Source organism: Argiope bruennichi, chromosome 6 (assembly GCF_947563725.1).
Source record: "Argiope bruennichi chromosome 6, qqArgBrue1.1, whole genome shotgun sequence".
Lineage (NCBI taxonomy): Eukaryota > Metazoa > Arthropoda > Arachnida > Araneae > Araneidae > Argiope > Argiope bruennichi.
The window spans coordinates 77,789,746-77,815,774 of NC_079156.1; the positions used below are offsets into that span (position 1 = coordinate 77,789,746).

Sequence of the window (26,029 nt, forward strand, 5' to 3'; positions counted from 1 at the left end):
CAACTCAAATATCCTCGTGGAGTTCAATTGAAAATTATCTCATGGTATCTTTTTAAATCTAAACATTATCCAATAGAAATTTTGATATAAGTTATTCCATATATTTAGTTCCTAAATTATGAAAGGAAAAATATACTGTTTTTGTAATTACTTCAAATACTAGTATTTCCTGCAATATTTCAAATTTTGATATAAAACTGCATTGGCATATTGTCATATGTTGCATAAGCCTCGTATAATTTTAAAACTCTGCATCTTGCAAAGGGCATACGAGAAAAATTTTTAAGCCCTTATATCTTTCCCAGTATACTTATAAAAACGCATGTAAATATTGTATTTAGCAAACTAACTATTGAGGGAAGTTGCAAATTGTTGTGAGATTTCAGATTATTTCAAGCCAAATATTTGCATTGTCGATATTCAAGTGCAATTAGTTCAGCTTTTCGGGTGACCCCCCCCCAAAAAAAAAAGTGTAAAATTAAAAGTATCTGAATAAATTTAATCGCAGAATGTATTTTCTTATGATAATATTTCATATACGTGTGATAAAAAAATATTTCTTACTTCTACGTGCAGTAATGCTAGAAACTAAAAATATGCTTTAACATACGAAATCCAAACAATGATGTGAGACGACCATTTAATGGTTTTAGTGTGTAGAGTGATAATTAAAAAACAACTTAAAGCAAATTGCTTTGTTTTATGATCGTAATGTCAACCCACTGAACATTGTTTGCCTGCAATATAGTTAATTCAATTGATTTATTTGTTATTCAAAAAATCGTGGATTATGCATCTCTACATTCAACTTATAATTTACACTAGTTTGGCAGTATAATCGACAATGTGACAAATTAATAAGTTATCGACAAGATGACAAACATTTTGCTGACAATTTTTGGTCGGTCGACTACGAACACAATGCGATGGATGTCGAAGACGTTATGTCCGCAGATTTTCAAATATTTGATTAAAATGTCGTTCACAAGTTTATAATTTGCATTAGTGTTGGAAATATATCCGAAAGGTGAAGGAGATGTAGCATTCTGCCAACAAGTTTTGGACAGCCGACTATGAACTCAATGTGATGCACGTTAAATTTGCAAATTTTCAGACATCTGAATTAAATGTCGTTTATCCAGCTTATAATTTACACTATATTTTGCCAAATAATCAATAAGTTGGCAAGTGAATAAGACATCGCATTTTTGTCGACTGATCTTTGTCTTTCGGCTAAGGTGTTATCATAGGTCATGAAAAAAAAAATTGTTTTCATTGAGTATTTTAATTACCTGCCAGTGGAATTATTATGGAAATATTCTTTTATATTATACATGAAGAGGCCAATATAATTGTTTTCTCTATTTCAGAATTCGATGAATAATAGTTTTAACAGCAATCATTGTTTTATTCAACTACTTTTTACTTCCTCGGTAACGAACTGATAAATTTATTTTATTTATTTCACTGTGAGAATTTTCAGACTAAAATCTAATTAATAATTAAACTAAATTTAATGAAACACACTTTTCAATCGACACTCTTGTGCAATCTGCTTGTTAAGAAGAGATATTTTGCTGTAGCCAAATTATGTGAATTCATTACAAATCACTGGAATTAGTAAATTGTAAATTAAGTTTACTTAACAGTAAAATGTCTGTTTTTTCCAGTCTAATTCATCAGGCTGCACTCATTACACTAAAGAAATATTACCGACTGTAATTGAGGACAAATATATATGTGTGTGTGTGTGTGTGTGTGTGTGTGTGTGTGTGTGTGTGTGTGTGTGTGTGTGTGTGTGTGTGTGTGTGTGTGTGTGTGTGTGATATAATATAATATAATGGTTTTATAGCTACACTAAAAGAGCTTACCCAAGAATGCACAAAAATTGCTAAATAAATTATTATCTTCAGATTCTACATTCAATATTCTATGTAATCGGGAAACGTATTTTAAAAAAAAAATCTTTTTCATTTTTTCTTAAATTACTTTTCGTAGCAAAAACTATATCAATTTTTAATAGACTTTGAGTAAAGATGTCTTGATAAAACGATGATTAAAATAGTTATTCATAGAACTGTAGTTAATTTTGGCTGTGAAAGCGCGGTTTCTATGTTCATTTCATATAACTTCCATGATAAAAGCAAGACTTTTCATTCAGCATGATGCACCATTCTGGCATTATCTGGCTTTCTATCTTTATAATATAATTTGGAATGAAATATAACCATATTTTTTCTAAAATTAGATCTCAGTGCAGTGAAATCTCAAGAGTCTCATAAAAAATAAACTCAAATATTGACAATCTTTTGATGGTCAATAAAAGAAACTGAGAATATTTTTTCACAATTATTTTTGTAAATTGTTAACAATGAAAGAAAGGATCAGTATCTGAATAAAAAAGAAGTTAAAAATACTTTTCATTTTAAACTCAAAGTAAAAATTAATTATTAGGAGTTATTTTAAATTAATTTCATTAAAGTTAAATTATTTAATTAAAAAGTTGTGCTTGCTCTTCTGTCGGATTTGTCTTGACCCTCCAACCATCGGCAAACCTCTGCCGGTGCCTCTGGTTTATTCTCGCTTAACTTATAAAATTTTAGAAATGAGTTGCCTTTATTGAAATTAGTAAGCTTTTTAGGTTAATTAAACTGATTTTGAAGAAAGTGTTTTTATTTGATTCTTCGACAAATGAGAAAATCAAATCTCTAATTTACTGATAAGATATTTACTCAAGATATTTCCCATATTCCCACGATGTTATTCGATATTCTGAATGCCGTGCAATATCCAGAAGATATCGCAACAATATTGAAAGCATTTTATGCTATTAGAGATTCTCAAGTATATGCGCTTTTTTTTTTTTTTTTAAACTTCCGTATAGAACAAATAGACATCTCGATCAAGAGATATTGAGCAACAGACATATAGAGGCTCTTGTAAATAAATGTTGGAAAAGACTCAACATAAATATATTTCTGGACGATACTGGGGTGCAGATGCTAATACACTGAGAACCACCTACATCTCTCTGATCAGACCAATTCTAGAGTATGGTTTCCCAATTTACTTTTGTGACTCAAAAGCTAACTTAGACAAACTTGAAAAAGTACAATTAAGTGCTTCAAGAATAATTACTGGCCTTCGTAATAACTACCCTAATGATATTGTACTGTACGAGAGTGATCTACCACTTCTTTCTCTGAAAAGAAGTCACTGTCCTTCAAAATATTACAACAAACTACAATGATCAGCATAGAACTGCTTATCTTCATTCATGGCATAATAATAAGCGTTTAAAGAAACACAGTCCCTTTTCCCTTGCAAAATAGATGGGTCTACCTTCTGGAGATGTGGAACCACATTCCTTAAAGTCTTATTGGAATTTTAAGTTTGCCCCTGATCGAATTCATTTTCATACTGATCTCTTGGCCAAGGTTAGCAAAAAGTCAGAATTACCTGAATTTACTAGACAAATGTCTCTGGAAACTATTCATAGCATTCCATCTTCGACTCTGAAAATGTACACTGATGGCAGTAAAGGAGATAGTGCGTTTCTGGTAGTGGCGTGCACATTGAGACTCCTGAAGGAACTACTGATATTATGATTAGAAATCCTGTCAACTGTTCTGTTTCTGTATTCAGGTCCAAACTTATTACAATCTATAAGGGATTTCAATATATCGACACGTCCTCTGAAATTGTCTGCGGGGACATTTGGATTTGAACGGACAGTCGTGCCTCTATACATCACCTTCCTCATTGGTCGAAAGTGGGGGAAAAGATTAGCATGAATATCTTAAACCTTATTGCCAGGCTCTCCTCTGAATACTCTATACACTTTCAATGGATCCCCTCACATGCTGGTTTAAATGGTAATGAGATAGCGGATAACTTAACTAAGACTGCCTCAACTGACATATTTCATTGTGCAACACTAACTTATTTTGAAATCCCCTCTATCAAAAAGATGGAGTCGGGTGCACTTTGGAGAGTCCCACCTGCTCACCCTTGGTACTTTGATAAGAGTCCCGGTTGGTGTCACCGTCTGAATATCTTAAGAGAACAGCAAACGTCTCTCTCTTGTTTTTTGAGTGGACACACCAAATCCCTCACCTTCCAACATGGACGGAGGATCTTTTCTAAATGTCCTTGGTGCAAGGCAGATCAAACCTCCCCCCATCATATTCTTTAATGTTTAAATTTTACGATTTTAAGGGATCCGCTATTGTTTTTGGACTTTTTGGAGATTATTGGTTTCATGGAGATGGTATAGCCACCTGGGATTAGAAACAACAACCACAAATGGACAAAAGCAGAACTACGGGAACAATGGGGGATAATTGAATAAATTATGAAATAAAGAATAAATTTAAAGAATGTTATTTGATTTAATTTCATTTCTTTCAAGCTGTTTGATTCGTAAACTATTCTGAGCTTTTATCTATTAATAAAAACTGTTTTGCATGGTGAAATGGCTGAAGATTACTCACAAACTATCATACTAATTAAGGAATGGGGGGGGGCAGGGAAAAAAGTGTTGGAAGCATCTGTTCTAACTGATCTGTCATATATCCCCATGCAATAAGAATTTTTTTTCTTTTTTGCTTTTCACAATTTTTAATAAATGCACTCCTTTCTTAAAGTAATTTTTGAATTGCCAAATATTAGGCTAAAATATTCGTAATGCATGTTCTAATCTATTAAAGAACAAAATCTTATTAAAACCATCAAAACTGTTAATTGCAGTTGTACGTACCTTCTAAGAAACACAAATTAAGCAGAGATTATGTCCATTCAAAATTTTTCTCTATACAGCGAAGAATTCAATATCAAAATAAGAAAAAAGCATTTATATAAATTTATCCTAAATATTATTTATATGGTAACATCAGAGGAGACCCGTAATTCTATTCTTTTCAAAGTATGGATATTAAGTTTCGAAAGTGAGTTTTTATACAATGCCTTGCAACTTACAGCCAACTTGGCAATAGGCTTAAATATCATGCACTTTTGGCGAAATTGTTTGGTAGGTAACCATAAATGAGGAGAATTTTCATTGGGTTATCTTTATTCCAAACACATTGCTCCGCGGAGTAGAATTATGTTCTGGCGATAAGGTTGTTCTTTCCTCCTTTTATTATTTCATACCACTTCAAATTTATCATACCTCCCTCCCCCCTATGGAAATATTTCCCTTTTCTAAGTTTGAATTCAATAATGTAAATATTTTTTCCCCTTTTAAAGACATCTAGATCTTCCTTTACGAATTAATTTTTTTACTTGATACTCCTTTGTATTTAATATGAAATGGATTTGCAGCCGAAACAACAACAACAAAAAGAATTTATTTTAATATAGGTGACGTGTTTGTTGAACACAATTTAACTGCGGCCTTAGCTTTCTTTGCTGCAGACAGTTCAAAAAACAGAAACTTTTCAACGAGGAACGGGCACGTCAATCACAAATCAAAAATAGTAATTTTGAACAAAGCATGATCATTTTTATTTGATTATGATAATGAACATAGGTCAGTCATTTAACTTTATTGCAGTTGTTAATTTGCTGCTATTTATAACTCAGGTATTATGTGGGTAAGTATGCTGTTTAATCCTCTGTTTCAATGCTTTAATCTTATTTATATTCTAACGAATTAGTATATTAATATTCGGCAATAAATAGATATTCGTTTTTTTGATGAGAATAAATGACACGATCTCTTACAGTAGCTTTTAAAATTCTGCCACCGGCATACTAAATCTGCTTTTGTGCCATGGTAATCCTCATCTATCTAATAAATTAGTATATATTTTAGAATTTAACTGTCGATTTTTGTTATATAGCAACGTCGAATCTGACTTTCAAAAATTTAATCAATTTATTAATTTAAAGTGAAATGTCGCAAATATTCATAGATGTCCTGGGTTTTCAGTCTATGAGAAAGGACTATTTTATGATGATATGCAGTTATATTATTTTTCGAAAATGTTCCTATATAGCGATCAGTTTATTTACATGAAGTCTTGATGTTTGGAATATTAATTAATATTTTCTTTCTTCAAAAGAGTTAGCATTTTCCTCCCTCTTAAAATATAAATAAGATTACTGATATGTTAAAAACATTTTCATGTAGGAGAAAAAAATTTCCACCAATTAATTAATGTTGAGCTGAAAACTATTTTAACTTCTTTAGTTGTGAAAAGAGTTATTTGAACTTAGCAAAATTTTAGCCCCATCCCCTTTTCCTATTTATCTAAAGCAATTTTTATTTTTTGCCAGTAATTCACAAATAACATATTTCTGAGATAATTTATATATGATTTAAAAAATGTGAAATTCTGCGTTGAAGGATATCAATTTTGAAATTACATGAAATGGTACTGGTAAAGTTTAGTACAAATTTAGAAAGAAAAAAAAATTTACTATTTTCAGCAAAAATGTTAAAAATTTAATGACTTCATTTGAATATTTAAGATATGAAAGATATTATACATGAATTCAATGGTTGTAACTCCCTTTCAAAGATATTTGGAAAGGGAAGGAGAAAATTCACTATTTATAAAGATTTAGAAGTCTCAAATTGCTACAATGTGTGTGTATGTGTTGGTACTCTACAGGCCAGACCTTGACTTATAGTTACCAATCTCAGTAAAACTTATATTGGAGGGTGGGATTATTTACCTTTGAGTGATTCTTTTAAAATTTTGATTGATTAAAAATTGTTAAATTTTAATATTCTTCCATGATAACATGGTGATGACAGAATTGGATATCAGAAAATGTCAGAGAATTTTATCAATGTGGTAAAAGCAGGGAAATTGGTAAAAGAATCTAAAAAAACCCAGGGAAAATTGCTGGTGAAAGCATTTTGTCCAAGGCATGCACAATTTTGCGATTTCATGTAGTCATTTCTGTGTATCCAAAGCCTATTGTCACTAAAATTATAGTAGCAACAGCAACCCAGGACAGCTTTCTATCAAGGGTATAGTGATGTTTTGGAATCTCATTTCAGTAAGAAGAGCAATAAGCTGATAAATTTGACTAACTGCCTTAATGAAACTTTTGGGGAGATTGTTTATCACTTTTTAAAGAACAAAGAAGAGGTAATAATTTTGGTTCAATCTGCTCTTGGAACTTTGTAATGATGATATATTATTATTAAAATTGATAACTTTCCCATGGCTACAGAAATGTAGAGATATAATTTTCTATCAATGAAGATTATGTATGAAAGAATATGAAGGAACAAATATTCGTTTCAAGAAGAATGATTTATGATAGCATTCAAGTTAATACTGTAATAAATAATTTTGAAGTGTCAAAATAATTGTTTTTTTAAGTGCAAAGAATTTACAAGCCTAATATGAAGAGTATAAAGAAAAAACAACAAAAAGATGGAAAGGAATTGAGGAAAAATTTGAAAAGAAAAAAAGAATCAGAATCTGTTTGAAAAATGAAAAGTGATTTTTTTTTTTTTTTTAGGTAACTTAAAAAAAGAGTTTAAGAGTTGAAAAAAAAAAATAGCTGGCTTCAAAAATTTTTTTTAACTATCTAGCAAAAATCATAATAACCTTTATTGTTTACATAATATAACTTGTGTTACAAATAGTAGTTTTATTGTTTTTGAGAATTCTTACGCAGTTTTAGGAGCAAAGTATTTTGTTAAAATTTTCATTATTTATTATATATAAGAAATATAAGATTTTAATAGTTTTTTTAGAATGATCATTCAGTTGTTAAAAAATTCAATATAATAAAACAAATTATATTTTCCTATTAAATAACTTATAAAAATATTTTTATTTGTAAAAATATAGTGTTTCTGAGTAAGGAGAAAGTCAAGATTATTGGGTAATTAGTGGCAATAGGGCATGGAAATGTTGCACTTTTAATCATGGAAATTTTTTTTTCACTGTTTCTGTAATTACTCTGGATAATTTTTGAAATTATTATTGCCTAAAGATAAATTAACATTCCTTCAAAATTTAAGATTTTTTTAAATACAAATTTAATAGTTTATCTATATTTTCCTGAATTTTGGCAATTTTTTAAAAAAATTGCCTTTATTTATTACAATAATTTTGCTTAATTTCAAACATTATAATACAATCTTGTATTGAAATTCAACCTGTTTCCATTCATTCATGAAATATTTAATCATATGATTTTCTTCCATTGTTAAAAGTTAAGGAAGAAGGATTATGTTGTATATGTGTGTAGTTTGCAAGACAAATGAAAAATATGATGTTATAATGCCACAAAATAATAGACAGGTGAATCACTCATTTGTGTTTTTCAATAGCTATATGGTGTTACAGGGCTGTTCCCCATTAGAAAAGTTCATGAACAGAGTAACCAGAACTTATGTAAAATTCATTAATTCGTAGATTTCATTTTATGTAAGTTTAAAATTCCTTTTTGCAAAATTTTTTTCAGGCGAGATTTTTATTCAATATTGGGTGTTTCTCGAACTGCAACTCTCAACCAGATAAAGAAAGCCTACAGAAAATTAGCAAAAGAATTCCATCCTGATAAAAATCCAGATGATCCTCATGCACAAGAAAAGTTTCAAGACTTGGGAGCTGCATATGAGGTTATTATTTTAAATAGTTACAATTTCGTTAATATGAACTTTTTGTCTTAAATTTTAGGTATATTTCTTAATAGAATATTACTGTATTATTTATGATATGACATTAAAAGCATTTCTTGATATACAAGCCACTTATTGTTTAAAAATGTATAAAATGTGTATGTATGAAAGAATTATGTATAAAATAATTCTTTGCTTTTATTGTAAATGAACAAATTTATCACATTTGGCTATAAACCAGCATTTTTACAAATGAGTTTCACCATATTTACAAAAATGGCGATTTATTGCCAAGTGTGTTAATTGTATCTCTCTCTCTCTCTCTCTTTTTTCCCCCTTCCACTCCACTACATTGTTGGTTTCATAAGATATAGGCCTAAAACTATACAATCTCCACAGCCCCAGAATGGAATGCATTTGTTGTTGTTAAGATGAAGCAGCTAATTTTTAAATCGAAAATTAAAAATTTCCATGGTTGGAAAAACTACTTCGGTATCAAACTTGTCAAATTTTTATGAATGGAAACTAAATGTGGAAAATGCCTCTGGGAGACCATGGTTATGTTTAGTTTTGCTTTTGGAACTGAAGTTATACTCATTCCTGATACAAAGCTGTGAAACATGTGAACAAAAATGTGTTATACTCTCATTTGTTAATTCTACTCGTATAATGAACATAAATCATGTTTAGAATGATATTGAGTCTCTAGATATTAAATGTTTTGCTTGAGTCGAGCAAGGATATGACCCTGATATTTGCCCTCATTCACATGAAAAATGAAATGTGCTTTCAGGTAATTGTGGTTTTGGATATCCTTTGAATGTAAGAGAGAAAAATTGAGGCAAGTCAAAATTTTGGATGATTCATGCAAATTTCTGAGGAAGTTTCCACTGATAGTAAAAGTTTATTTTTGATTCCAGAGCCACTCATAATTTTTGTCATAAAAAAAAGTATTTATCATATAGAAAGAAGTAGATAAAACTGTTAATGGTATATAATATGGAAATGATGTTAAAAGGTGAAAACTGAGCTATTCAAATTAAATTAAATGTTCATTATATTGCAAAAATTCAATAATTTTAGGTTTGATAGAAAGTCTGATGTGTTTTTGTAGGTTAAAGAGCCTTTTTGTGCATGTAAATCGGAAACAGGAAATTATTCTTGAAAGTGCTAAATTAGTATTCTATTTTATTTATTACATTCAAGCTATTAAGGGCAAACTAGAAGCAAATGTAAATATGGATATAAATTGAAGGTAAGTGTTTAGATTATGCTACAGATGTATATAATTCCAGTTGGATCACTATCCAATGTATCCAATTATATTTTCATATTCAGCCCAAAAGCAGATTACTGTTATTCATTTCTATTATTATTCTTAAGATTTCAACTGAAATATCTTGGTTTCATAGTTTATGTTAGATATCATAAAGCATTCTTTGTCTCATCTCATTAATGCTCATCTCTAAGTGCTTTAATTTATTGTATGTAAATAATTAGCCATTTAAAAGATTAGTATAAAAAACAGTGTTAATTACAATGAAATATTTTTTATAGTATTTTAAAATTAACACATTAAGGCTCTTAATATCTGGGTTCTCATATTCCATGATTTTATCTGTTTTCATGCTTTGTTAGAATTGGTACATATTTTATTAGTAGATAATTTCCGTCAAGATGCAAATTATTTAAATTACTAAGAATTGTGTGAACATATATATAAATTTGTCTAGGTTCTTTCTGATGAAGATAAAAGAAAAACTTATGATCAGTTTGGTGAAGAAGGCTTGAAAAATGATGCTTTTAGTGGTGGAAGTGATCCCTTTGCTAGGTAAGAATTTTTTTTCTTTCTGTTGTTTAGTTTCAAAATGTTTTTTATTTTTTTATTTCAGCAATTTAAATGCAAAATAATTTGACAGCTGTGATGATGAAATTTCCAGTATGTTTAATATTAATTTTAAGAGCTTTTTTTATTAAAATGACCAAACCGTTTGATTTTTCTGGCATTATAATATATGAAGTAATTTTCTTGCATTACACAATATTATGTTTTCCTTGGTAACTTCTTCAGGTAAATTTTTTAGAAGGAAAAAAAAATGTTTATTATTATTTTTTTAATATTAAGACATGTAGTGTTATGAAAAGTGCTTAAATTTTATTTTGAAATCATTTTTAAGCATCTTAAAGGTATTTAATTTTGGAAAACGGTACTCAGAAAGTGCTTAATTTTCTCAAGGAATGCAAATGAAACATTTTTTCTGGTTGTTTTTCCTTATATTGAATGTGCAAATTGAATAAAAAATCATAGGACTTATATTTATTGGATGTATCAAGAAGGAAAACCGATGAAAAGGAAGAATTCAAAGTAGAAATCTTGGATGAAATATATCCAGATATGTTAATGCTTGTAAAGATAATGTTTTACTTTTACTGTTTCTTCTTTCAACAACTGTTACCGCTGTATATTGAAATACTGGAATAGTTATTTTGATGAGCCAATATCAAATACAGACTGCACCAAATTTGTTGAGACTTGATTTTTTTTTTTTTTTTTTTTTTTTTTTTTGCATATGGAGATGTTAACCATTTAAAAAAGATCTTTATTTTTAAATTTCAGAAGTAGAAAACAACGATAATTTTTGTTATTTTTTTGTTGAAAATTTAATGTAAAATGTGTTAATTAGACATCAGTCTTGTAGAAAAGCATGGCATTATTCTACCATCAATTTTATGGCAGCTTTGTCAAATCTTATGATGGCCATGATTTAGGAATGTTTTATTTCTTTCCATAAAGCTTTTTAAATTTTCAAATAAAATTTTCCTAGCAGTCCTTTTAATGTCTGACAGTTTTTGCACAGTGGAAAATTTACATTTTCCATCCTGGTCATATCAAATTTTATTTGTTGCTGTGTATATAAAAGGCAATTACAACTCATTAACTGACTGATTATGAAATCTTCCAATCATGATGTCTTTAAACTTAAGGTAGGGTAAGCAGTTTCGTGTTGGTTGGAAAATGCTTACCAAGAACAAAATTTTGAAAACCTTTTTTCTAAATATTAAAACAATTGTATTCTGTAATTGGGCCCCAAACAAAGGCTGTTAAATTGTAATGATAATTCCTTATAGAATACTTCTGATATTTAACCTTGGTGCTGATTGGGGTACCAAATGAAATTGCAGCGCTAAACACCAATTCAAGTAGTTACAATTTCCAAAAATGGTTAGTCAGACTATTTACAAAAAATCAGGGGTAGAATTTCAATGTGATTAGCATGAACCAAAATCAAAGTACTGTACCAGTCTTTGGACAGTAAATTTCAATTTTCCTGTTCTATGGTCAATTTAGATAACTTTATCAATCTCTAGGCATAAAGGCAAACAACAAATCTATCACAAAGATTTTTATTTTAAGATTTAAGTCTAAAGTTGCAATGATTTAGACATAAGCATTTTTTTTAATTATTATTATACTTTCCCTGTTTATTTTTTTTACATATGTTCTAAATTCCAATTTTAGCATTATAGTGCTAAAAATCTGTCAGCATTTTTGAATATTGATAAGTTAAGTTTTCTGAACTAAAACATTGAATTGATAATTTTTTGATTGTGGTTCTTTTATAAAATTTACACAGGTATTTATTTTAGAAAATAGTACTGGATTGGTGAGAAAGGACCCAGTGTTTTGAGCAATTTTTTAACACATATCAATCAAAGATATGCCAGATTTGTAGATTATAAACTTCAGATATTTATAATATATATGGATGGATGGATTCTAATCAATACCTCATAAATCAAATATTCTCAGCTGTCAGTTCTTATATCAATTATACTTAAAAATAGCATTGACATTATCAGCAAATGATGAGATTCAGTTCAACTGGTAAACAAATTTATAACCATTTTTAAAATTTGTCCTATCATTTTAGAATATTATTGATTTAAAATATAAAAACTTTTTTTTTGTCAAAGTTTTTATAATTTTGGATTTTTTAATATCTATATGTTATATTTATTGAGATTTAAAAATAAACTTAAGAACTATTAAATAAACATATAAATCATATTAAAAGTTTCGTGAAATAGTTTTAATACATAAAATATTTTTTTTTTTAAATATCCTCTAATTTTTTATTCAATTTTGATATTAATATGGATGTTTTTATTATGCTGTGCTTCTATATCGGTGTCAATATTTTTAAAAATGATGTATCACTCCAAATCAAATGATAATTTGTTAATTTTAAGAAATATTGAAAAAGATCTTGAATCTTATTGTTAAACTTGACTTAATTTTTTAGTAATGACAATATGCATTATGATTTTTATTTTTGTCAAATCAAAAAGGTTTCCTTTATTTTACTGTTGAAAAGTTTGTGTAAATATTAAAATTTTAAAAATATTATGATAGAAACCACACATTATTATTATAAAAGAAATGTCTTGTGTTTAGAAAATGCATGTAACTATGTATGTGTGCATGTATAAAATTGCATTTTGTTTTTATGGCTAAGATGTTTAAAAAGTGCTTAATTTTTGCATAATTCCTCACTGCACATTTTGAATAGGTTTCTACCATAATCTATTAGAAGTTATTTGATTAGCCAAATATATTTCAACTCTGTTTTATCCAAGGGCTTTATTATTATTTTTTATTTAGAGGGATTTAAAATTAAGGAATAACTGAATGTATACATGCATTCACTGTCTGTAGGAGATCAAAATTAAAATGCCCTTCAGCGTATTTTACAAGGAAATAAAATATCAAACCATATACATTTATTTTTGATTTTAGTTTTTTTGGTGACTTTGGGTTCTTTACTGGTGGAAGTCGATCAGGACAAAGAGAAATTCCTAGAGGGGCTGATATAATTATGGACCTCTGGGTTTCTTTAGAAGAATTATATACTGGAAATTTTGTTGAGGTATTCCAAGTTATTTCGTTAAACTTTTGTTATTTCTTTCAATCTTGTGTTGAAACGTCAAATATTTTTTATTTGATATTGTATGTATAATATTTAGTTTACTATTTGCTTATTTCAGTTATGTTATAAACTTTTATAGGTTGTTCGTAATAAACCTGTAATACGACCAGCTAAAGGTACAAGACAATGTAATTGCCGGCAAGAAATGGTAACTAGACAGTTGGGACCAGGAAGATTTCAAATGACGCAACAAACAGTTTGTGATGAATGTCCAAATGTTAAGTAAGAGTTTTTAAAATATGTTTTATTGTTACTTTTTTTTTTGTTATTGTTGCTGTTAAATTCTCTCAAAAATGTGATTTGAAATTTTTATTTTTTGAAAAATTTGTTTAGAAATGCTTATTATTTCGGAGAGATCTCTAATCAGTGATTGGTTGATTAATTTTGCTGTAATAAAAAAAATGAATTTGACAAATTGCTATTTTTGAAACATATTTATGGTTTATCAACTAACATAACTGGTGTTGCTTTGGATGAATTTATTTTTTATCTGAATATTTGTAATACCGTTCCAACTCTATCTTTTATTCATTTTTGAACGTCTTTTTTGATGTTGTTTGATTCTTCGACTAGCAGTTAAATTTGTCTTTTTATAGTTTAAACCACCTGGAATGAGTCTATTCACTCTTTGATTCTATTTTTCCCTGTTAATCATGCATGCATGGAAACAGAAAATCTTTCATACCTTGGTTTTCTATTTCCATGACTCAAGACATTATATTCTTCTTTTTGATATTTCTGTGATCAACCAGGAAAAAATATAGTTTTTCTTTTTCTCCATTGGTCTCCTCTCATTTCAGAGAAACATGAAAACTTTAACCTTGAATAACTTTATTACGATTATAATTATTTAAAAATTTAAAAGGATCAAAATATAATAAAATAATTAAATGAAATAGTGGATGTTAAGTAAGTAATGTATTGCAATAATTGTTTGCCTTTTAACCAGTTCCAGTTACTTTGGAACTTTTTAAAAATTTGCTCATGGAATATATAGTTAAAATGTTTTAAAGCAACGACATTTGTGCGCATCAAATGCAATAAAATGGTATCAAAATAAATTTTTGATAAAATTGCATTTTTCTTAAATAAAACATTAACAATTTTATGCGTAAAGCTATTCACTGAATAAGTTGTTGAATAAATAAATTTAAAAGTATTATTAAATTAATAACTATTTAAGAAAATTAAAGAAATGAGTTGATTTCAGCATGCTATTTTTCAATGAGAGGTATCAAACAAAATGACGCTTTGTGGTGTTAGTACACATAACAAGATACCTTGAGAATTTTCTTTTTCGAAAAAACAACAAACTTTTGAATTGGTTGAAATGTTTACTTATGAGATGAATAAGTTTTAAAGTTTACTTGGTCAACTAATTTTTGAAATTTGTGGTTGCTAGAGTACATACACTCCAATAATTTCCTCAACACTTTAAAACTAGAAATATTTCCATTATCTTTCCTGATATAAAATGGACTTCAAACACCAATCTAAAAAATATATATTGCAGATTTATTAATTACTATTAAATGGTCATTTTTTATTTACTTTACTGAATGTGTATGCATATCAGCCACACCAATAAAAAAAAAATGAATTTATGTTTATACTTATTGAACACAGTTAACTGATTTAGATAAAATAAAGCTATGTATATATGTGATCATTATTATGACAATTATTTCAGAAAATACAGACAGTAAAAAAGAAGTGAAGCTGAAATTGACTTAATTTTTATTTGCAATATTGGCAAAACAAACTTCAAATGTCGTGGGTCAAGTGACTCACTATCTACCAATCACAAAGTGAATAAAAAGCAATATTTAATAATTTTTTTTATATAATAGATATTGTCTTGTGTTATAAATTCAAATCCTAATTTGTTTATTTATAGATTCGTCGATGAAGAAAAACTTCTAGAAATTGAAATTGAACCTGGTATGAAAGATGGACAGGAACAAAAGTTTGTTGCTGAAGGTATGAATAATAGAAGTGTTTATAAAATATTATGTTATAATACAATCTAGTTATGCTTTATATAGTTAACATATATGTATTTTTTTTTTTTTTTTATGTTAGGTGAGCCTCATATTGATGGTGAACCAGGGGATTTAAGAATTCGTGTAAAAACATTACCGTAAGTAAATTAATGAAATACCTGTAGCATAAATACACAACACTATAAAAAAAAAGTGGCAGTCTACAGTATTTTAAAATAAACATTAACTTTACTTTGCAATGCTGATGCCTATTTTTTCCGTCAAATTTCAAAGCTATATTGAATTAATCTTTTGATATGGAGTGTCATATTTCTGCCTAGAATTTTATGCCTAAAATATTTTTTGGGCTCTTGATCATGCAATAATTTTCCAAACCTTTTATTGAATATTGTCACCTGTAAGAAAATATTTATCTAAATTGAAATTTTGGATACGATTTTAAAATTAAGCTATCTTTGTAAAATTGAAATGAATTTTTTATTTCAAAATTATTTTTGGTGATTTAACCATCAAATTAAATATTTAAACAAACCAAAGTGTAATGCTTAAGAATTGGAATAAGGTGACAATAAGTTTATATATTAATTATTTAATATAAAATAGACATATAGAAAATTCATTTCCATTGAAAATTATGATATAAGTTGGCTTAATGAAATCATACAAGTAGTTTATAGAATTCTTTTATAGAAGCATTATTAAAAGTTATTGCATTTAAAATAATAACACATGGTTGAATATTATATGAATGAATTTATTAATTAATAAGGTTTCCTTTCTCCACAATACATTCAGAGTGTGTGGTATCATTAAAAAATACTTATTTTGTATGATCCTTATGTAAGAACCATTAAAATATTTATTTTTTATATGGGTGCTTATTTTCCTTTCTGAAAATATGTGAGTATGTGGAGAAAAAAAAATATTTGTGGCCAAAATATATGAATATATTTTCTTTGTGGCATTTGATTTTTCATCTTTGGTAGAATGACAGTGAGTCCAGAGATCATTGTAAAATATTTTTTCCCCCTCAATTTTGGGAAATGCTAATAGTGCAGGAAAAATATATCACTTTTATTGACTAGAATATTTTTTTTTTCATTATCTTTAGCTCATCTAGATAGGAATTATTTATTTATTTTTGCATGGAAAATCTCCCTATATAAAATGCTTACATGGATGCAAAATCAGGCCGAATTTGTCAAATGCCATTTGGCAATATTTTGACCTCGTCCAGGAAATCAACACGTGGTTTGACAAAATTTCAAGCCAACGCTATTCTTTCATCATATTGAAAAAAATTTTACAATGAGTTTAAGTTATGCCTTATTGATTTTAAAATGAAATCGTCGATAAAGAGAAGACAGATCGAATGGGAATCATTCATAAGAAGATCCAGTCATAAAAAACAAGATAGGGTTAAACTTTTCTAAGGTTCAATTTTCGAGTGTACTTTTTGCACTTGCATTTTTAAATTTTTTTCATTGTTTTATCTTATTTTGGAATGGACTGAATTTGAATATATCTGCTTTCAGACAATTTATTTTTTGTAAATATCAAATTCTTATTCTGTTTCTGTAGTGTAGCTTCCAAATTTAAGAAATTGTGGGAAAAGCACAATTTTTTATTCTGCTTCTATGGTATAACTTCCAAATTTGAAAAATTGTGTGAAAAGCACATTTTTTAAAAAAATTTGTTTCTTTGGTGGATGTATATACTTATTTAAATGAAAGGTAATTTGTGTTTACAAAAAAGTTTGATGCAGGGGATTTTTGCGAGTGTATTTTTTGCTTTGCATTTTTTTTTTATTTCTTTTATTGTTTTATCATATTTTGGAATAAATTGAATCTGAATATATCTGTTGCTGGACTAAAGTGGTTTAGTAGATGGCAAGCAAGCTTGGATCACGAAGCGATCTGAGAGGGACTGCATTAACAGTTCCTGGGGGTTGGTGAGCAGGGGTAGAGCTCCCTAGTTTTATTTATTCTCAAAATCAAAGCAAGTTTGTTTTTAAATTTCTATGGTTACTTCTTTATAGAATATTTATTATATTTCAATATTATTACTGAAGAATTTTTTAAGTATTTTTAATGCAAGTAAATTTTGTGCAAAGGTTTTATGACTTTTTATAATAGCTCTAAAAAATATGCATTTAATTTAACACTGTGTTTCAAAAATAATTGTTGTAGGCTTGTAAAAATAAAAATGAAGCATTAAACATTACTAAAGAGTTAAAAATATCAATAACATCAGGTTAAAAAAAAATTTTTTTAAGTCTTCTTTTGGAGTAACAGTAGGCTAAAGAAATTAGTGCAATTAATATTAAGAAAAGGAAGGTAGAATCTGATTTTTTTAAAAATGTCTTTACATAAAAGGAAATCTTTCTTAGATGGGGTAGTTGTTGAAATGAAATGTAAAGTTAATGCATTTGCTCATCAATGCAGAGATTTCCTTACTAGCATTTAGATTAACTATTTTGTTGTTAAAAGCTTTAAGTGAGAAAATTGAAAGAGTTAGATAGCAAAATTTCTGAAAAAACCCCCAACAACCTTTGTTTACATAATTTATAAAATTTGTAGATTTTTATGTTTTAGATTTGTTTACTTACTGCGTATCCACCACAAGTACACTTCCAGACAACCAACCGTCTATGTTTACAACGAGCGTTATAGAAACAAAATGCTGTAGGAAGAGTTCATTTCGCAGAGGTAGAAATTTATTCAAGTTTCTTACGTTGACACGTTTAGCGCCAAATTGGCAATATTTGGTATTATTGCATTTAATTTTTGAAAGCAAATTCAAAAAAATAATTCGCTAAGCTGAAAATCATTTGTCTTCTCGGAATATTGAAAATATCTGATATTCCTGTCATGTATACAAGGAACAATGCAAATCAATTAAAAATAATAATAATTGAGAAGTACAGTCGTGTATGACAAAAAATTAATCATCTTCATTTCATTTGTTTTAAATTTATGTAAATAATAAATATCAAATTCTCCGGAGCAAATGCAATATAATCTGTCTAATTTAACAAAAACAATAGCATAATCAGTCGTAATTATTTCATTATTTTTATAAAAGGTTGGTTTATTCTATTATAAAGTAAAATGTTCATTGTTAAATATGCTTGAAGCCTTTCAAAATTTATCTTTATTTTTTGAAGTATATATTATTTTCCAAAATATAAAATTAACAATTACCATACTATTAATTTTTAGATTTTTAAAAATCTAACTTTGATTTGTAACTTATTTTCAATATGTACAAGTATTCAGAATTTGAAAATAATTCAAGTGTTCAATAAGGCACGTGCCAGATGTCCCGGATTTAAAGGAAACCCAAATAAATAAGCCCTATCTCGCTTTACATTATTCTACGAAAAAGTTTGTTTTAAGGTAGTCCCGGGCTTGAAAAGGAAATCTAATTATTTCAAAGAAAAAATTTTCTCGTGAACTGTCAATTCAAATAATAGAGTGATAAATGAGCTTTTCTTTTCAATATATATCAGTAGTCATGATCAACGTAGTAATAAATGATCCATCAATTTCTGCATTCATTTTATCATTTCATGGTTGAAAATTCTTCATTCCCAATGTCCTTAAATTTTAAATTTTTAACTGCGATTTTAAAGTCTCTCCTTTCTTAAATTGAAAAAGCATTTTAAAGGATGTTAAAATTTAAGAGACAAAAAAAATTAATAAATAATGAAATGCAGTTAATATTAACCAAAGTAAATATTAATGAAATATAAAAGAAGTAAGTTAAGTGAATATAAAGACACATGTAACTACGGCTAAAGCTAGAAGACAAATGAGCAACAGTTTTTTTTTAGCACTTCAAATAGACACCAAGAAAAAGAATAAACCCCGGACATCCATCCGATTTCACCCATTCAAAATGGATCTCCCCTGCCGGAACATGTTTCTATAACGCCCACTGTAAACATAGATGGTTGTCTGGAAGTGTTTTCATTGTGGACAAACAGTTTATTCTTTCCCATAAGCCAATGTTAATGAATTTACATTGTAATGTTTTTCTTAATATAGCTAACTGTAGTGTTTAAAATTATTTTTGTGTGCAATGAAAGTCCTTTAATAACATTTTCTTAAGTAACTTGCAAATGTTTTAAATAACTCCACTTCAATGTTCCTGAAAATATTGGGGGAGGGGAATGAAATAAAATTAGATGCTCTCTTGCTTAGTAAATTTCATCTTAACACGTAGAGTTATACCATCAAAATTACTATATTAATGTTGGCTCTTATTTTTTCTCTATAGAAGCTTTAAAAGAACTTAATTTTTACAATAAAATTTTACTACATGTCCTGATATTATATTCACTTCTAAATATTATTTTAATATTTTAGATTTAAATTAAGCTGCTTTAAGTTCTGAAGGATGTTTTATTTGTAAAAAAAGATGCTGTTGTGCTATTATGAATTAAATTTTCTTTTTTTTGTGTATAATTTTTAAATTCTCATTCTCATGTTTTTCTTTCTTAGACATCCAATATTTGAAAGGCGGGGTGATGATTTATATACAAATGTTACTATATCTTTAACCGATGCCTTATCAGGTTTTACATTAGAAATACCACATCTTGATGGTCATAAGGTAAGGTTAAATGCATTTTTATTCTTATAAATAACAAAGTTTTTGACAAGAAATATACCTGTCTATTCCATTAATTTTTTTCTAAAAAGTTTATTTCTATTGAAACAATGAGTATAATATGAATTCAAATGCTGATATTTAGTAAAAATGTTATTTGAGTTATGGTCATATTCACAGCTATATTTTGAGCGGTTCTTGAAAGCTCACTTTAAGTATAAAAGTGAGTGATTTTATATAGAGTATAGAGTAACTGTGATTTTATATAGAGTATACTTAGTATGTTCTTTATACACTGTGATTTGTGTAAGGAAAATGCCAAGTGCAGTTGATTATAGAAGCAATTACCCAAATTGTGAAAGCAACTAGAACAAGTATGGATGCTCTGATCCTCCAAGAAATAGAGATTTCACTGAACTCAAAAGGAAACTCATTTAAAATTGTAATTCACATAGACCATGGCACATCCTTCTTGAGAAATGGAACTTGCAGAAAGTACATTGCTCCGACATGGAAATGAAACAAATCCCTGTGTCAAAATAACAATGTAAACAATAATTAAATGTGTTTTATGTTTATATTACTTTTTCCAACAAATATTCTTAAATTTAAAAATAAATTATATGTTGCATCTTTAATTTTAACAATCTAAGCCATATAATTAAAGCATCTTTTTAAAAATATATATTTACTTGGGTTTTGTAGTGTGCTAACGATATAAAATATGTAAATGAAGAATTTACAAAGTGTAAAGTGTTTTTCAGATTTTTAAAATACAAATACTCTTTTTTCAAAAAAATTTCCTTCAGATAATATAATTAAAAAACAATTATTGGGTTAAAAAACTTAACAGAAAATTAATTTTATTTGACCGAAATAATCTATTTCTTTCAAAATATTTTTAATCTTCAAAAAATAAATTTATTTTTAATTTTTATTCAATTATATTTAAGTCACAAAAAATAAAATAATAATTGAAAGAATACAAGTTGTTAAATGAATTTTTCTGAATTTTTTTTTCAACCTTAACAATAAATTTGACACCTATATTTAGCCTTTTTTCGGTATGTTATAATAATTGTATTCAAAATTTTGTCACCTGATTTTATTGAAGGAAGCATATTAATTTTAAATATTGGAAATACACATCTTTTCAAGCCTTAAAAATTATATATATGAAAATTAAATCATATTATATATCATGAAAAATTATTTTTCATTAATTTTTCTTACATTATTGCAAATATAATAGCTAAAAATCTAGAAATATTAATCAAATTTAAAATTTATATAAGACAAATTAAGTTATATTTTATAGGATGATCTGTTAATGGATCTATAAATGTGGTGGGATAGTAGTAGGCATGTAGAGGAACAAAAGCTGCAATGTTGAAAAGATGAAAAGCGCACATCGACTCAACTCTGAATCTAAAATATATTATTAACACACATAATATTCACATGTTTATAGTGAATAATGTCTATGTCAGTATATTGTGGAAATTTCAATAGACGTTCAATGTCAATGTCAGGAATTCTTAATGATTATGGTAATGGTAATTCTTGCTGTCCAAATGCCTGAATAGAGCAATATATCTTATTTTTCTGCTATACATCTTCCTAGAAATGTTGCAAAATATGGTGACTACAGTGCAATGAAGCAATGTAGTTCATGCATGATGATATTTCTGCACATTTACCCCCACTAGGCGCATAGTTACCACAATAATTACTTGGAACTTTTCCCATTATCGTAATAGTACATTGCTAGAATAAAAATTGTAGTTTAACTGAAAAAGTAATTTACAAGTGGTCCAAACACTTTATTCTATTATATGACTATCCTATTATAAGTAATGAATTTGTACAAATTTTAGCATTAATAAATTTGAATTTTTTTTTTTCTGTTTTTCTTCAATTTTACTGTTTTTTTCATAAAGTATTTATGTAAATGAATATTTTTAGGTTGAAATTACTAGAGAAAAAATAACATTTCCTGGAGCCCGTATTCGAAAAAAGAATGAGGGTATGCCTAATTATGAAAATAACAATTTGAAAGGAACACTTTATATTACATTTGATGTTGATTTTCCAAAAGGTGAACTATTAGCTGAACATAAAGAAAGTAAGATATTCTTTATTCATTTATTAAGTAATTTATTTTACCAAAATTTTTTAAAATTTAAGGTTTTTATTTGCATTATGCAGAATAGTTAATCAAAAGTCTATATTGTGGCAGATATGCATGTAACTTTAGATTGTGTTTCTGGCACTTCGCTCTTTCTGAATAAAAGTGTAAAGAAAAATCATATATTATCTTTGCTATTTACTCTCCACACTTATTGTTTAAATTATAGGTTTAAAAAAAGAAACTTTCTACTTGGCTTTATTATGATAAAAAAGATATATTTATGTCTGTGATATTTTAATTTGTGAAGTTAAAAAAACAGAATACATTTTGAAATGAAAATTTATAAAAATACTAGCTTTTACCCGCGACATCGTTTGCGTGGAAATTTTGATGTGTATTTATGAGAACTGACAGTCTGATCAACACTCGGCTGTGTCTAAAATCGCCTGCAAGCAAAATGGCAAAGCTGCCCATCACCACCTGATTGCTGTGGATGTCCTGCAGGCTGCAGTTTAATACCATTAATGCATGCTTGTGCGACATTGTGCACTCGTCCCATATTATTAACTTGTACTGCTGCAAAAGGACTCAACGGTCGTTGTTTTTGGTGATGTTACATGTTGGGGTATGTTAGCTTGCAAGATTAAGCTGCAATTTGAAAACGGAATGTTCAATATGGCCACTGTTAAGCAAAGTTGCAGCAATGGCCGAGGTAGATACAGCCAGAGCTATATTGCGGAGTTGGGCTAGCAGGAGATTCAGCCCAAATGTCTTACCCATATCCTCGAGTGCATCAAGAAAGAATAATCCCTCCTCTCCACTATTTACTCGGTTCAGAATCTTTTCGTAGATTTGACGCTGCTCGGAAAGTAATCGTGGTATCATTTCGTTGATCTGCGCTTCTAAAACCGCGGTGTTGTAGTTTAGCTCCTTCACAATTTCGCTTGATAATTCCCCTCTTTGCTGCAGTGGGGGTAGGCCAAAATCAGTCAGTTATTTCCCAGATATGGAAATCATTTTATCCTCAATCAATACCAAAGCTTCGTTAATGATTAGGTTATTGTGAGTGCCATCCAGCCTATACATGATATCTTTTGATAAAGCATCCTTATATTTATCCCACAGCTGGAGGGGGTTTGAAGTCTGCAAGTGCTTCCTAAAATTGCAAACAGGTCTTCTAGTTACTTTCATAGCCCGAGCTTTATTATTATGGCGCAGCTTGGCTAAAAATGGCTCTTGCGCCAAAAAAATCCAAACAACCAACCAAAACAACCCGAGCTTTATTACTCCTCTTCAAAAGATCAAATTTGCGTTTTCTGGGCATTTCGAAAAACTATCACATAACAAATAAAAAAAATTAACTCACCTAAAAACCGATGCACTTAAAACTATAAGCATATGCAAAAAATATCTAATTAACATAAATACAATTTAGTTACAAAAACACACAACTAACCTAAAAACAATTGATTTACATTCTAACCAGAAATAAAACAAAACAGCGAGTCCGTATTTCTTTAAAATCAAGGCAAGTGTATTTTATTTATCGATCGAGATTGAGATAGCTACAACAGTATAATACACATAATCTTTTAACTTTTAATTGAAATAAAAACACAGTTGTCAACAATCAGAACACACTGCGCATGCGTGAATTTTCAACGCCAGTTGGGGGAAACGCAAGTGCGTGAATTTTCTATGCCAGTTGGGGTAATGCAGTGCAGATTAGAAATTTTTAATTTCCTTTAATCTGTTTTATTTTAATTTAAAAGTACTTCAGAATGAATCCAAAAGATCGATTAATTAACAATGTTTAATTTTAAAGGCATCAAACACCAAGAAAATAAACAGAATCCTTTGAAATAATCGGTCGAAAATATATTAAACCTAATCTCATTAGTGTGGGGAAAAAAACTGAAGCCTTACTCATTTTTGGTGGGAAAGTTAGTTTTTAATTAATAAAAAATTAACTGCTCAAGCAACTGGAATAATTAGTGTCCTATGTCCTATTCCAGACTATAATCTATCTCTGTGCTAAATTTCATCCAATTCTGTTCAACCGTTCTGGCATGATTGACTAACAAACATCCATACGTCCAAACTTTCACATTTATAATAGTAGTATAGATACCATATTCTAATATTGATAAATTTTTTAATGATTAGAGCTAGAGATATTTAAGTAGACAAAATTGCAAATTTTTTTTTTCAAAAATTTTAAAGCAATTGCTATAAAGCTTGAATCTAATTTTACTCTTAGCATTGTTAATAAATAATTTGTAGAAATATGTTTTGTGTCTTTAAAATGCTCTATAACATTTTATAATTGCATTGAAACTGTAATTACCAATCATTATTTTTAAAAATATTGTTTCAGAAGTTATTTAGTATCTTGCATATAATGATTGAATATGGTTTTACTCATAAAATATCTTTTCTGTTTTATTTTAACAGCAATAAAAGAAATCTTTAAAGAAGAATCAAAGAAGAAAGTCTATAATGGTCTACGTGGCTATTAAAGTGAAAGCACTTAGTCAATCATTTTGCTATGCAAGTTGAAATATAGATAGTTTTGTAAAAATGTATTTTATAAGAATTGTCACATCATGCATTTCACTATTTATTTGTAAATTATTCTAAAGCAGTTAGTTTTGTTAATTTTTTATATATTATCTTTTTTATGCTGAACACTGTTATTTATTAAAAAATGAACCCATAGTTATAAATGCTCAATCTTATCTCCACCTGTCTTTTTACATTTCTATTTGAAATTCCATTAATTTTAAAAATCCTCTTGCGCTAATTGCGTTTTTTTAATTTTTGGATTGTGTTGTACATAATTTATTTTGTGATTGATTACTGTTAGATATCTTATTTATTTACTTAAATTAAACTGGTTGATTTACATTACATGTTTACATGATTACATTACATGTCCCAACATGTTTTAAGTTGTTTTGATCTACTTAATAGTTGTCTAAAAGGACATGATTATTTATTTTTTGCTAGCATCAATTCTTTTTTCTTTTTAATATGAACCAATTTTGATATTTTTAAAAAACTAATGTGTTTTGGAAAGAAAAATCCTGATTTATGCTAATTACAAAATATGAATTTTACTTTATAATATTATTAATTATGTTTAAATGTTTTCCAGAAATATTTAACTATATTTCTTTTATATTTTCTTTTGAGAAATGAATTTTTTCCATATTAATGGAATTTCAAATCTGAATCATAATCTTGTTTTTATTTTTAAAAGTAAAAATGACTTGACATTTGATTTGTATTGTATTCCTTCAATGCAATATTAAAAATTTGTAACTTCCATTTTTCAATAAAACAAACCTTTATCTATTTCTTTTTTACTAAAAATTTTTTTTATTTAAATTAATTTTATTTAATGTTCAAAAATATTTTTAAAAATTTAATTGGTAAAAATTTACAATCATGGCCATTTTTTAGCAGAAATGATTTTAAGGAATAGAACTTCAATTTAACTGAAATTTTTTGATGGTTAAATTAATATATGGTAGCTCAAATACCACCATCTTTTTGTGACATTTAGTCACTGGATGAATAGTTATTAATTGGGTGCAATAAAAAATAGAAGCATATATTTTAAAATTTATACTCTTATATTTAAATTCTGGAAACAAAAATAATGATATTGTTTTCATTGACAACTAAAGGGAAAAAG

General features: G+C 27.8%; 1 protein-coding gene across 1 annotated transcript; it reads left to right on the top strand.

The window, feature by feature from the left end:
* The first annotated feature begins 5,204 nt into the window (after positions 1-5,204).
* Positions 5,205-25,359, top strand: LOC129972286 (dnaJ homolog shv-like). Its single transcript, XM_056086369.1, has 10 exons — positions 5,205-5,594; positions 8,437-8,593; positions 10,327-10,424; positions 13,392-13,521; positions 13,661-13,803; positions 15,479-15,561; positions 15,664-15,721; positions 20,090-20,201; positions 22,164-22,323; positions 24,784-25,359. The coding sequence occupies exons 1-10, from the start codon at positions 5,515-5,517 to the stop codon at positions 24,846-24,848; spliced, it is 1,086 nt and encodes a 361-aa protein (XP_055942344.1). The 5' UTR covers positions 5,205-5,514; the 3' UTR covers positions 24,849-25,359.
* Positions 25,360-26,029: the final 670 nt, after the last annotated feature.